The sequence below is a fragment of the Eucalyptus grandis genome, chromosome 1, assembly GCF_016545825.1.
Source record: "Eucalyptus grandis isolate ANBG69807.140 chromosome 1, ASM1654582v1, whole genome shotgun sequence".
Taxonomy (NCBI): Eukaryota; Viridiplantae; Streptophyta; class Magnoliopsida; order Myrtales; family Myrtaceae; genus Eucalyptus; species Eucalyptus grandis.
Window position 1 is genome coordinate 43,413,368 of NC_052612.1, and position 12,739 is coordinate 43,426,106.

Here is a 12,739-nt window from a genome sequence, read left to right on the forward strand (position 1 = left end):
TCATGGAAGATATGAATTTTTATATCCCGATAAAGCATAAAAAATATAATTTCTCGACCTTTTGGCTAAGACCAAAAATGGACGAAGTATGGAAACAACCCAACATGTCCTATTGACGGGTATCTCGCCAAGTTGAACATCAAACAAGCCATCATAAAATATCTAAGGTTACCTTTGGCAATAGGATAAAATCCATTATATGATAAAATATATCATATCCTATGCATTTTACTAGCCCCATAACAAGATAAAATCGAATATAAGAGAGATATAAAATGAATAAATATATTTCACGAGAAAGTGAGACAAAGGTGGATGGGATTTTAATATCCACGGTATATGTCTTGGATAATAATTTTTCTTAAATTAATGAAATTAAAACAATTATTAGATATGAATAATAATTAAATTCTAATGTAAAATAGAAAATTCAAAATAACAAAAAAATAACAACAATTTTTGCTTCTATTTATTCATGTTTTTATTTATATATTTGAATGGAATATGTTTAGTATTTATTTATTACACATTTTAGGTATATTAGGATAGCTTATTATTTAATAAATTTTTGGCTAAGATCAAAGTGGACCAAGAATGGAAACAACCCAACATGTCCTATTGATGGGTATATCAAACATGCCAACACAAAGTACCTAAATACATTTACAAATTATGGAAACATATCCTCCTAGCAACAAGCAATGTAATTAATCACCATATCAGAAAAAAAGTGGAAACCTAAGTCCTCTCGACAACAATTGCTCCATTTGGCAAATTGGAATTGGCTCCAGCTATCTTTGCATTTTTCCCCCTTATATATAGAGCACAACAATGCCCTTCCTTCAACCCGAATTACAGAACCAACAGAAACCCTCGAGAGAAAACAGAGAGAAGATGGGAAGCAAATCGTCGAATCGCCAATTGGCTCCTAAAGTTGTGTTCTTCCTGTTCATCATGTTCATGAGTTCGACCCCAGTGAAATCAATAACATGTCAGGAAGCCCTGAAAGTCTTATTTCCCTGCTTGTCATTTGTTCTGGGCTCAGTTCCGCCTCCGCCGAGTGCCGAGTGTTGTTCGGGTGCGCAAGCCTTGGCGAGCCAGGTGACTACCACCGAAGACCGCAGGACTCTGTGCCAATGTTACAAGAACATTCCGCCTGGCATAGGAATCAAGCCTGACAGAGTCCAAGAGGTCCCTAAGTATTGCAATGTTAATGTCACCATCCCGACTGACCCTAAAGTTGATTGCAGCAGGTAAAAACCTCTTTTATCCCTATATGGTAACTCTTGATTGCCTACCTAGCCACAAGTTCTCTCTATATGAGATGAGATGATACCATTTGATGTGACATCCCAAGATTTGTCTACACAAAATTCCCTATTTGTGCATCCCTCTTTTCTGCACATATGGAATGATCTCACTCTTAAATTTACTCCATTGAAGTAGCAAACAATTCATATTCTTCAATTGTAATTGAAAAGAGGACCGTCTATCTTGTCCTCCTTTCTAGCATGGATTAATTTGGTGATGACATGAATGCTCTATTAGCTATCCGTATCATTTTTTTTTTTTAAGATTAAGAAATTGAACGGATTTGATGCCCTGTTCCAAACAAAGTTGTTCTTTGGCAAACTCTAGAGAGCGTAATGAGGGTGATTGATTATATATACCCAATCAACTACCGAGCATTTTTTTAGCAGCGTATATATTATAATTGTGTCATCACTAGTAAAATGCGTCGTGTCATATGTGGTGTGTATGTATTGTATGACGTGATTTCATGCTCATCCATTCTTTAGCCTCCATTGATTTTGCAAAAAATCTAAGAAGTCATTTTTCCATTTTTCAGCTGAAATTTGAAAATGAACTTCAAAATATTTTCCATCATTCGGTAAGGAAAATATTTTCTTGCACATTTCCTGGATGCACTCATTTTCAATTTTTTGTATTTTATTTTTTAAAAATATATTTTTATTTTTTATTTTTTTACTTTCCTTTTCTTTTTTGTTTTTCTTTTTTTTTTTTTTTTTTTTCTTCTTTTTCCTTGGCCTTGGTTAGTCGCCAGCCTTGGGCGACCTTGGCTTCACTAGATCAGGCGAGGCAAGGCCTCGCTAGCCTATGGTGCTGATCAAGGCCAAGTAAGAAGAAGAAAATGAAATAAAGAAAAGAAAAGAAAAATTGAAAACTCAATTTTTTTAAAATAAAGAACACATAAAAATGAAATGAAAATATGTTTAGCGAAGGAAAGTGAGATGGAAGAAGTTATGGAAAATGTTATCCACTTTTCATAAAGTTGAAAATATTTTCCTCACTTTTGAAAGTGTTTTTTTTTAAATATCAGAAAATGTTTTTCTTGACTAGTTTATTTTTCGTGAAACAAACGCCAAAAAATCCAAAAAATGTTTTCTTATAAGTTATTTTATGTGAGACAAATGGAACCTTAATCATGAAAAAACTTTCAATTAATTTTGTATGGGTTGTATTCTTGGTATAATAATCGATGCTTGGACGTACTCTCATCTTTTCTTTCTTTGGTTCTTTTTATGGAAGCATTCCGTGAAGGAGCAAATCTTCAGATGACTCCTGATTTTCGAGTGAAGACGTTTGCGGAGCCGGCAGAGTTTTACAAAATGCCAATATCTTTACATTTTCGTGTAAAGATCGAATAAGCAATGTGAATAAATAGTTCGAAAATTTCTTACATTTGTTGGCATTATATTTGTTTATGATAATTAATCTGCTACCTCGTATAGCAAATTTTATCAAAGACAGACTACTACTTACTAAAGTGACCCAAAATAGATATCACACTTCTATTTGAAACGGACGATACGCTAATGTGCAACTAAAGATGATCTATTCCAAGACCGGAGGTTCCCAGTCTGGAACAGAAAACCATCTACAAAGGGCCAGTTTCACAAATTGGGGATCGGGAATCACTTAGTTCTTGGACCCACCTGAAAACCAAACCACCAATTCAACCCAGTTCTCAGACGGGTCCATGAAACCAGCCATGAACGCATAATCAATCATCACACATTTCATTATTCTTCGTGGGTGTCTGTTTGCACACGTAAAATGTTTCTCTTTTTGAAGATACAGATATAGTCATTAACTAATGAGTCAACCAATGAATTAATGAATTTCGTTCATAAATTTTAATCTTAGTTTTTTCACTACCAAACCAATTTTACATACAAACACGTGATCTCATCTAATCTCAGCATGAACATATCAACTACAAATGCTTCTCGGCCAAATCCAAAGCGCACAAGCATTAACGCCTGTCGGGATGGATCTAATTTCATGCAGACGTTTCTCGGCCAAGTTCAGCAATATTCAAATTCAAGCTCCTCATATGAACATTGAAAATAGTTAATGAACTAAGATATTTGTTCCAAAAATCTGGAAATGTACACTTTCATCACAACTTGAAGGTAGCTTCAGGCTGAAGCCTTCAGCAACACAGAATTCCGTAGTACTGAGTCAATACAGTGAAACCAAGGGCCCTAGGGGTGAGAGGTTCGTAGTGACCGAGAGCAAGAGAGTTCAGAGGATTCAATTTTGTGAAAGAGAAGAAAGCGTCCGGGGCTGAGAGGTTAGGAGCATCTACGCGAGATTCGTAATTAGGGTTTTTGAAATTTTTAACACAAAAATTTAGAATATATATACTGGCCTAGAACCGGAAACTGAACTGATCTCTATGGAAACCATCCAGAACAAGCCGGTTTGGTCTGGTTCCAGGCAGTTCCTGATTCTCTTGCACACCCCTACAAGCAACATCAAGATGAATTTTTCACAATATGCATCAGTGAAATTGCTAAAACGATAAGCTTATAAAACAAAAACAATACATATTCCAACTTCGACAATTTAAATACAAACCCCGCTATATCCCTCTATGCTCAAGGAGGCATAGAAGAGAAAACAATCAGTCGATGATTTCTCCTTCTTCTTCATCTGGTAAGCCATCCCTCTTCCCATGAAAACTTTTTTCAACATGAGAATGACAAACATCTCTATTCTCATCATCGCTGAATTTATCACCTCCCCTATCAGAATTTCCATCATGACAATCCTGATGGACTCCACTACCTTCGGTTGAGAGAATCTGCGACTTCTCTCCTGTCATTTCACTCTTGCACCCATTCTCATCAACCACTACCTTTGGAAATTTCAGAGACTGCTCAGGCCAATGCTTAAAGAAGGAGTTTGTTACCATAAAACGGAAAACCTGAAAGAGGCGGGTGTTATCTCTCTTTATATCTTTACTCAAGAGCTTCTGCAGGAGTGTTGTCCTGTTCTTGTTCAAAGAAGGGGGATCTGTTGAACTTGTGGCCTCCAATCTCTGCTTCTTGTTGAATCGGTCCCTTCTATTATGGTGTCCTCTTTTGTCACGATTCTTTTGAAACCTCTCTTTCTTAGTCCATGGCCTACTGTTCTCTTCCAGCGACTCATCTTTCTTCTGCATGTCGGACAGGTAGTGTGATGGTATTTCTGCAATCTCAACTCCCAATTCAGCTTGCTGCGCCAGTATCTTCTTGAGTTGCTGCAAATGAAACACGAAAGTACTCAAATTGATATGCATCCAAGGTTTTAGGAAACATGGATACGCATCAAAAACGTATAAAAAGGAAAATTTCTTTCACGATAAAGGCATGGTACAATCAGTTTAGAAATCAACAAATATCACCTGTATATGCTCATACAGATTACTTTGAGATAAAGGGTGTGGTAAGAACTTTATGCAGATCTTCCTCAAAACTTCAACATCCCTAAACACTTCCCATGCAAAATCTGGAATAGCTATGGGTTTCCATGTGATATTTACATGTAAGATGCACCAAGAGGAAGCAAACTTTGACAAGAAAAAGTCTACAATTGTAAGTTTCTCCAGATTCAGTATACTGTCTTATGGCTTACCCAGATAGTTTTTAACGTGCTTTTAATGTGCTTAACACATCCACATAAATCAACACCCGGTTAAGGACATAACCCCAAATCACCTCCAGCAAAAATTAACCAGGCAACAAGGTAAAACACAGTACTCAAAATGTTCAAAAGAAATGGAAAAGAGCTAAGAAATTATCAAAATGCTTTTATTAACCATTGATCCATTAATAGCACCATAAACTTACTAATTGTAAGGTCATAAGCTCATGTATCGACAAAAACAAAAGCTGTACCTCCTGCCGAATTTTGACATCCAATTCGTTTTTCCTGGAATCTGTCAGTTCCTGCTAGAGGTAAAGTCAATTGTCAGGAGAACTGTCAAATACAAGCATGAGCATATCTTAAACTCAAACTAACCTTCTCCACTTTGGCTTTTGAAGGGTAGTTCCTCCTCCGCTCTTCACGCCACTGCTGGATTTCTCGTTCTGTATAGGTTATTGAAAGAGCTCTGCCATGTAATGTAACAAGCACATCCATTCCATCAGTGAAAAGGCAGAGATAAACAAATCAAACAGAATCTAGACTACCAGGAAGAAAATGAAATCAATGATCTCATGTGTAACAAATAGATCATTAGCATGTACACTGATGCTTCTTCCATCAACATCACAAATCATCAGCATGTAAAGCTGACCAATATTTTCTTTGTAAGGAAAGATAATTCAGCAGAAAAGAAGAGCACTTCCCTGCTACCTGTCATATGCATGAGAGATCCCTAAAATGACAGTAAGCTAGAACATGGCAAAACTGACCATTCTGCCCATTAAAAGATGGAACCAATCTGACTTGAGTACTCAACAATTACAAGAATATGCAATCATAAAATGCATAGATAGTAAGATAGGAGTATTGAGCATCAGTCTAAGGTCCATAATGTGTGAGACCCATCTAATTGCAGTGGCGCTATGTTAGAGCCGAGACATGAGTATATTTTTAAAGTACCTTTTCTGTTCCTGAGGTGGATTCACTGGGTGAAGTTGTCCAAAGTTTCCCGCCATCTCACTGCTTATCCCTGCTTTAGGTTTAAGAAGCAACATCATTAATGTCCTGCTGGTGCAGCAGTTCAATATTTGACATCACATTTGCTTTTTCTCATTGACAACATTAACAAGCTGCTGTAAGGAATTTCAGTCTAATTTCTTGGAAAACAGAGGAAAGACCCAGAAAATCTGTAACAAAACAGAGGAAAGACCCAGCAAATCTGTAACTGTAGTGTGATCAGACATGAAGCTATTCCCCCCTCTTTGTCAAGAAATCATAGAAAAAAAGGCCAGAGGGTAGACGTACTTCTTCTACTGTTTCACCGTACAAAAAAAATTTCAAACACAATGCACCATCAAAAAAGGACAGTCCAAAATACTTATCTCTTTCAATTATTTAAATTCATTTTTAGAACAGTATACACAAAATAATTGCACGTGGCATTAAGAATTCTTCTGGATGGTTCTAAATCCTACAACATGTCAAATCCATCATTGAATAATAGAGAGAATAACAGAAACTGCAATGTCAATGAAGCATTTCCAATCACATCACATCTCAGTCACATAGACTATTATTTAAGCTATGAAAGTAGAAGTAAATAATCAGCATTAAAATGTGGAAACACAAACCTTTGCCTCTATGTCCATTATTAGCAAACTCAAATTTCCTCTTCCTATCTTTCATGTCCTGGAAGTGAGGCCTGTGAGATCTGCAGCAAAATCAGCTAATTCACGGGGGCTAGCCAGAAGACTCACAAAACATGTCACATGTCTTCAGTTCACATCATCAAGAAAGGCGAAGATTAATGGTACAGAAACACAGACCCCCTTTGAGAAGCCATTCGGCCTGTCCTCCAACCAAAGTCCTTTCTTGGAGAATTTCTAAAATTTGGATTTGAAGTATTGATGCCACCTCTATAATTGGGATTTTCCTGCAATCATCAATCATCAATGCAATTAAAAAAAAAAAAATACAATCATGGCTATATAAGAACACGAGAATCATTTTAGACAATTGACAAAAGGGCACCAGACATTTGCATGGGAAGAACAAATTGTAGGAAAATCCCAAGAGTTAGAATATACACAGACTTATGTCTGAGAAACCAAACATCAATAGCCAAAAATCAGCAGCAAACAATATAACATAGGGTATCTAGTCAAATAGACATCCAAATGACCAGGGGATCTGCTGTCGGTGCACAGTGCAGAAAAACAGACAAAAAGAAGCAAAGATAAAAGTGCAAATGCTAAAAAGGCCTCAACTAGTCCTAGTCTTCGAGTTTAAGGACTTTGTCAACTTTGGTTTACACTAATGACAAATCAAGCTGCGCTAATTGAATACTGAAAGAATTTCCCTATCATCTAAGCAGAAGGTGCAAATCTTTAAATAATCAACCCTAGGCAAATGAAGCTACCTGTTGTCCATGGGATAGAGGACCTGGCAAGTTTGAAAACTTCTCTGGATGAACATTATCTGGCATAAGACGGCTTTGTGGCTGTTGCTGACTTGCACTGGGCAATGGTCTCAATGCACTTGGACCCATGACAGGAGAACTTACGTTTCGCCGATTTTGATTAAGCTGTTGATCGTGACCACCTTGTGGATTGGCCAAAGAGAAAGGATTTTGCGGACGTAAGGCCTGAGCTCCCTGATTGGAACCCAGGAAACCACTCAAAGAAGGAAGCTGAGAAGGATTCAACTGCTGTGCGAGCGAAAGTTGATTGACATTCGCCATCGCATTCGGCAAACACAGGAGCAAATTTTGCAGACCCATGTTCTGATTCAGCTGTTGAGGCAAGTTCTGAGCGAGCATCTGCCCAGGTGGCCCAGACAGGTTCATCTGGTTCACACTGGGCAACATATTCCGCAACTGACCGAGTTGCTGCATCGCAATCTGAGCATTTTGCAAAGCAAGCAATGGGTTGGGTCCATTCACGACGCCGGCTCCCGCCAAACCAGGCAGAGCCATGTTCACAGCCTGCCCATTGCCCATGTAATTCATAAGACCATAACCGGGTATCGAAGACTGAGGAAGAATCCCCATTTGAGAGTGAAGCTGCACGGGGTTCGGCAACACATTACAAGGATTACCCGCGAAAGGGTTCGGGGGAACGACCTGCCACACAATTCAACCCACCAAAAAAGCCGCCAGGAATCAGCCACTGACGCTACGTGATCACGCAATGCCTGCGCGCCGCCATAAGGAAAAAGAAGAGCAGAATACCTGCTGGGGCGCAGCGCCATTGCTTTGGACTCGGCTGCCCAGATGAGACTGAGACAGCGGATTGAAGCCCGGAAACATCGCTCCCCGCTGGCAAAGACGCTGAAAAAGGACAAAAGATCAGAGATGAACTTCCACAGAAAACTCGAATCGCATCAGCAACCGAGCTCATCAGTCGATCCGTCTTCCTTCTCGCGTCGCCGAGATGATGAAGTAGGGTTTAAGACAGAGAAGAGGAGTGGAGAGAGAGAGAGCTTTCTCTTTCAGGGTTTAGCAGAAGACGAAGGAAGAAGGAAGGAAGAAGCGGGGTAATGGTTCCCCGGTCCGGTCCGGTCCGGTTTTAAGGAGCAACCGGGAGTCGGACCGAGAGGATCGGTTCCCAATAATTAGAATTGGGGACCGGATTGATTGGTTTTAGAATCAGGAATCGGGTCGCACCATCAATCCGATCCGATTCAATGGAACCGATTACTTATTTTTTTAAAATACTTTTTATCTCATTACTTAAAATTGAACTGCATAATATTTAGTTTATATTTTAGTAATATTTTTGAAGAAATAATAAAATAAAAATAAAGTATATTTAGTCGGTCTGATTTAGTTCTCTTTTAGAATTGGAAATTGCATGATTCGAACACCGATTCCACTCTTAGGCACTCATGGAAATTTGATTACTCAGTTCAGGCGGTTTTCGGTTTTCGGTTTTCGGTTCGGGTGGTCCGTTTTGCAGACCTATGTAAGTAAGAAGGAATGAAGCGCCAACCGAACATGGGCCTTTGGCTTTAGACCCAAAAAAAAAAAAAACATGGGCCGCAGTACGCTATTCTTGCCCGATGCGCGGCGCAGGTCATGGCTACTTCCCGGGTCGCGGCAACCTTCTTCATCGTCTCCGCCGTGATCGGGGAGAGGAATCCATGCCGGAACCTCCAGAGGACGAATGGAAGATTTCGAGAAGAAAGTGTCCATAACCGACCCGATGGACTCCGAGCCCGAAACCGCCGCCGCCTCGGCCGACGCCTCCGCCGCCGCCCCTCAAGTCCTCGACTTGCTCCGCCGGTTCCTCGCCGTCCAGCAGCGCAGAGCCGAAGCTTACGCCAGACTCAAAAGGTACTCTCTTTCTCTCTCTCTCTCTCAATCTCTCTCTTCTTGCGTTGCCCTTCTCATTTTGGGGCCAAGGGGCTGAAAAACGTTGGGGCTGTTAATACCCTGTTTTACGATTCCGATTCCACCCGTTGCGGATTCTTGCGTTTATCTGGGATTGAAATGATCGGTTCGATTTATGGAAATGCCGAAACTTGATGCTCATTCTCTCTTTTCCGGTCGCGCGAGCGATTTCTCCAGCTGCTTTGATGTAGCTTGTGTGATCTTTTTATTGTCTTTTTTGAGATGCAGTGGTTTTGCTGAGTACATGGTTTCGGGTGGGGAGGTGGCTTACCAGCAGCTATGCGGCGAGATCACTGCAGAGTTTAATGATTGCTCTAAACAGGTTAGGGTTCGTGATAGCTTCTCGGCGAGTAGAGCAAAAAAATAAAATAAAATGATCTTTGTTCTGGCATGGGCAATTCATGTGGTCATGAGGTTTCTTTTTTGTGATAGTGCAGGTTATCGAAATGGAGTCCTTATTTATGGCTCCCGATTACGGCCGGGTCGATTTAGCTCAGATGCTAAGGGCAGTCCAAGTGCAGGAAAAGCAGAAATTGCATCTGGTGCGATTGTCTACATATCCGTTTGCGATGCTTTATCTTGTTTCTAAGGAAAGTCCGTGTCTTTAGTGAAGGGATGCTTTCGATGTCTTGGTGTTCTGCATATTCTTTTGGATGACAGAACAGAAACATGGCTTGTAATCTGTTGCACAGGTACATTCTAAAGCGGGTGGTTTCGTAGAATAGCCGATCATAATTGAGAGAGAAGTGAAACTGCAGTGGTAGGTTAATAGCATGATCATTGACCGAGCAATAAGATGGGATGCTATAATACTGCATGATTATTCAGGAAGACGCGCTGTTTGAGGTGTCATTTGGCGTGTTGGGCGGTGAGCCAGAGTAGAATAGCAATTTCTGGTTACTCTCTCTATCGAATGTTTCAGTGCTTCAATTGAAACATCACTAAAGAAAGGAGACGGGGAAAGATAAGTAATATCACTAAAGCCAGAGAAACTTTAACCACTAAAACATCTTCAATATTATTTTCTTGCCCTATTCTTAGATCCTAGTGGATCTTTCTGATTTTTTCTCCCCTTAGTAAATTCCATAGTGTAATAGTTGCCTTTCTGGATTTTGCCTCCATTAACCCGATGTCTGTTATTGAAATTTGAAGACTGCTACCATTCAATTGCTTAAAAAAGCCAGTCGCCCTTCAGAACGTCTTGTTAGCCATGAGAACTGCACATTCAAGAAGCCAATGCAACATAATTGCGTGCATCTTCATGAGATAACAGAGGCCGAAGGAACAGAAGAGGTGGAGGCAGATGCCGAGTATGACAATGCACTTAATGAAGCCATCAGAGGCGTGCAGGATGCTGTCACCACTATAAACGAGCATCTGGAAGAAGTCAGGTACGAAATTGAAGCACTAGAAAGCCAGTAAGTTGGCGAATTTAGCTACCTACATGTGGCATTGTTAGCACGACTGCTATATACTTTTTTAATGGTGTATAGTTAACACTTTTGCGTGGGAATCTTGTTGCTTCACTGACTCCATGTACATCTGCAAGTACTCTACTCTCCTTTTTTCTTTTTCCTCTTTGGATGACTTGGTATCTCAAGGAGGTGTAACGACAAAGTGGTCTTTTGGCTAATTGATCAATTTCTTTTGGTGGTGTAAAGATGAACCTTTATTGAATATCTGATAATATCTCTATGTCGCACCAAAAAGATTATTAGTTTGGTAACTGGCCAAATAGTAAAAATTTATATTCTTTTGTTCCTTGGAAGAGTTTTGGAATAGAATTGTGTTTAATAAAATTTTATTCCCGGAAACAAATTTCTATTTTTTTTGTTCCCGAAAGTAGATTTGGAACATAATCAAAAATAAAAAAATAAAAAAAAGTTGATCCTTGTTCCCCTGAACAATTCTAGAATCAAGCTCATATTTTCTCTTTCTATTTTTTTTTCTTGTTTTTCTTCCCATTTCTTCTTCTTCATCTAGCCACCGCCACAATTGTTGTCTACTGCCCACCGCCGTCGATTGTTGGCAATTGGTTTGGCAAGCTCGTCGGAGGCTAGCCAAGCCAAGGCGAGGTCCGGGCGAGCTTGCTAAAGGCAAGCCCAACCACCGGCGAGACTTAGGCTCACCTAGCCTCACCGATGGCCAAGCAAGCCTCGCCCAGCCCCAATGAGGCTTACTTGGCCATCGGGCCGGGCAAGGCTTAGCCGCCCCGCCAAGGCTCGGCCGAGCCTTGCCCAACTACCGGCGACACTCCGGTGAGGTCGTCGGTCCTCATCTAGCTGGTCGTCGGTCAGCCCAAGGCTAGCGACCGGTCACTTGTAGAAGAAGAATAGGAGAAAGAAAGGAAAAAAAGAAAAGAAGAAAAAAAAAAAAAAGTAATAAAATTATTTAAAAATTAAAATAAAATTATTTGAAGTAAAAATTTTGAGCACGGTACCAAACGCAATTCTATTCTGAGAATTGAAATTATGAATAGTTATCAAACGACTTAAAATGTTTAGAAATTATTTTTGAGAACAGAATAAAAAAGAACAATTTCTAATTAAAAATTGTTTTCGAAAACAAAAGCATTACCAAATGCACCCTTAGACTCTCATCCTCTTTAGCGGCTCTCTTCTTTAATCCCTCCTATGTTTTCCGGTTCTAGTTCATTAGTAGTAATGTTGGGTAGGGTAGTGTTCCACCTACTAAAACTCAAGCAAGAGGTTTGATTCCATCTTCTCCATGCCCAATTTCATACTCTTCTAACTAGAGAGAAGTGATCGGTGAGGTGTAAATGTACTTTGCCTGGGTTGTATACAGCTTTTCAGAGTTTTTATGGAGGAGTTGACATTGATATTGCTAGTATTGATGTTGTGCATTGAAATAGCGATTGTAAACTAGGTTATCAGTCTGGCCGCCCTGTTGATTACTCTTTTCCCCAACTGATGATATGGTAGACACAGATGCAGTGAATAAATAAGGGTTCAGTAATAGCCTCAGTCTATCCCTCTCAATCTCAAGGAAAAGGAAGGTCAACAAAAAACAGTCTTTAGGGAATCCACTATGTCGATTCTCATAGGTATTTCATGTGCAATGTCTTGTTTTCCAGCTAATCCAAAGGCAGGAGGTTTATGAAGAAAAGCTCTAATGTCAAGCACTTAGATGAAAAGAGGAGGCGGCACACTTCATATGATGAATTATCTCTTAATCTAGGAATGACTTTATCTGTTTAATTAAAGTTTACTTCATTGTCAAGATCCATATTTTAATAATCGGCAACTCGGTAATTCACCCCTAGATGTATGATACAGTTTATGAAACAGACTGGTCATTTCATCCAAGAATTCGAACCCGTTATTAACTTATTGCGCTTTGGTGTATAGTATATTTTATGAAATCAACGGGTCATTCCGTGTTCATGAATTTGGA

At 39.6% G+C, this 12,739-nt stretch overlaps 2 protein-coding genes across 5 annotated transcripts; one reads left to right on the forward strand and one right to left on the reverse strand.

The window, feature by feature from the left end:
* Positions 1–3,372: 3,372 nt before the first annotated feature.
* Positions 3,373–8,449, reverse strand: LOC104421172. Of its 3 annotated transcripts, XM_039301520.1 has the most exons (9): positions 8,165–8,449; positions 7,355–8,056; positions 6,762–6,868; positions 6,567–6,646; positions 5,896–5,965; positions 5,311–5,401; positions 5,187–5,240; positions 3,886–4,549; positions 3,373–3,770 (listed from the first exon to the last, which is right to left on the reverse strand). In XM_039301520.1, the coding sequence occupies exons 1-8, from the start codon at positions 8,240–8,242 to the stop codon at positions 3,932–3,934; spliced, it is 1,800 nt and encodes a 599-aa protein (XP_039157454.1). In that variant the 5' UTR covers positions 8,243–8,449; the 3' UTR covers positions 3,373–3,770; positions 3,886–3,931. The 3 variants fall into 3 exon arrangements, with proteins under 3 accessions (XP_039157454.1, XP_010031335.2, XP_010031337.2); XM_010033033.3 differs by having other exon boundaries at positions 3,624–4,549; XM_010033035.3 differs by having other exon boundaries at positions 3,624–4,549; positions 5,187–5,237; positions 8,165–8,448.
* Positions 8,450–9,011: 562 nt separating this feature from the next.
* Positions 9,012–12,673, forward strand: LOC104421173 (required for excision 1-B domain-containing protein). Of its 2 annotated transcripts, XM_039314996.1 has the most exons (5): positions 9,012–9,268; positions 9,554–9,647; positions 9,763–9,867; positions 10,478–10,716; positions 12,420–12,673. In XM_039314996.1, exons 1-5 carry the CDS (start codon positions 9,099–9,101, stop codon positions 12,421–12,423), a joined length of 612 nt encoding a protein of 203 aa, XP_039170930.1. In that variant the 5' UTR covers positions 9,012–9,098; the 3' UTR covers positions 12,424–12,673. The 2 variants fall into 2 exon arrangements, with proteins under 2 accessions (XP_039170930.1, XP_010031339.2); XM_010033037.3 differs by lacking the exon at positions 12,420–12,673 and having other exon boundaries at positions 9,013–9,268; positions 10,478–10,985.
* Positions 12,674–12,739: the final 66 nt, after the last annotated feature.

What these genes read in the sequence shown, in the direction of transcription:
- LOC104421172 (XM_039301520.1), bottom strand. Translation starts at nt 8,242, where the DNA reads ATGTTTCCGGGCTTCAATCCGCTGTCTCAGTCTCATCTGGGCAGCCGA. An exon ending in ATGGCGCTGCGCCCCAGCAG is followed by an intron (nt 8,057 to 8,164) that starts GTATTCTGCTCT and finishes ATTGTGTGGCAG; the next exon opens with GTCGTTCCCCCGAACCCTTT. An exon ending in CTCTATCCCATGGACAACAG is followed by an intron (nt 6,869 to 7,354) that starts GTAGCTTCATTT and finishes TGATGATTGCAG; the next exon opens with GAAAATCCCAATTATAGAGG.
- LOC104421173 (XM_010033037.3), top strand. Translation starts at nt 9,099, where the DNA reads ATGGAAGATTTCGAGAAGAAAGTGTCCATAACCGACCCGATGGACTCC. An exon ending in TTAATGATTGCTCTAAACAG is followed by an intron (nt 9,648 to 9,762) that starts GTTAGGGTTCGT and finishes GTGATAGTGCAG; the next exon opens with GTTATCGAAATGGAGTCCTT. An exon ending in AAAAGCAGAAATTGCATCTG is followed by an intron (nt 9,868 to 10,477) that starts GTGCGATTGTCT and finishes TGAAATTTGAAG; the next exon opens with ACTGCTACCATTCAATTGCT.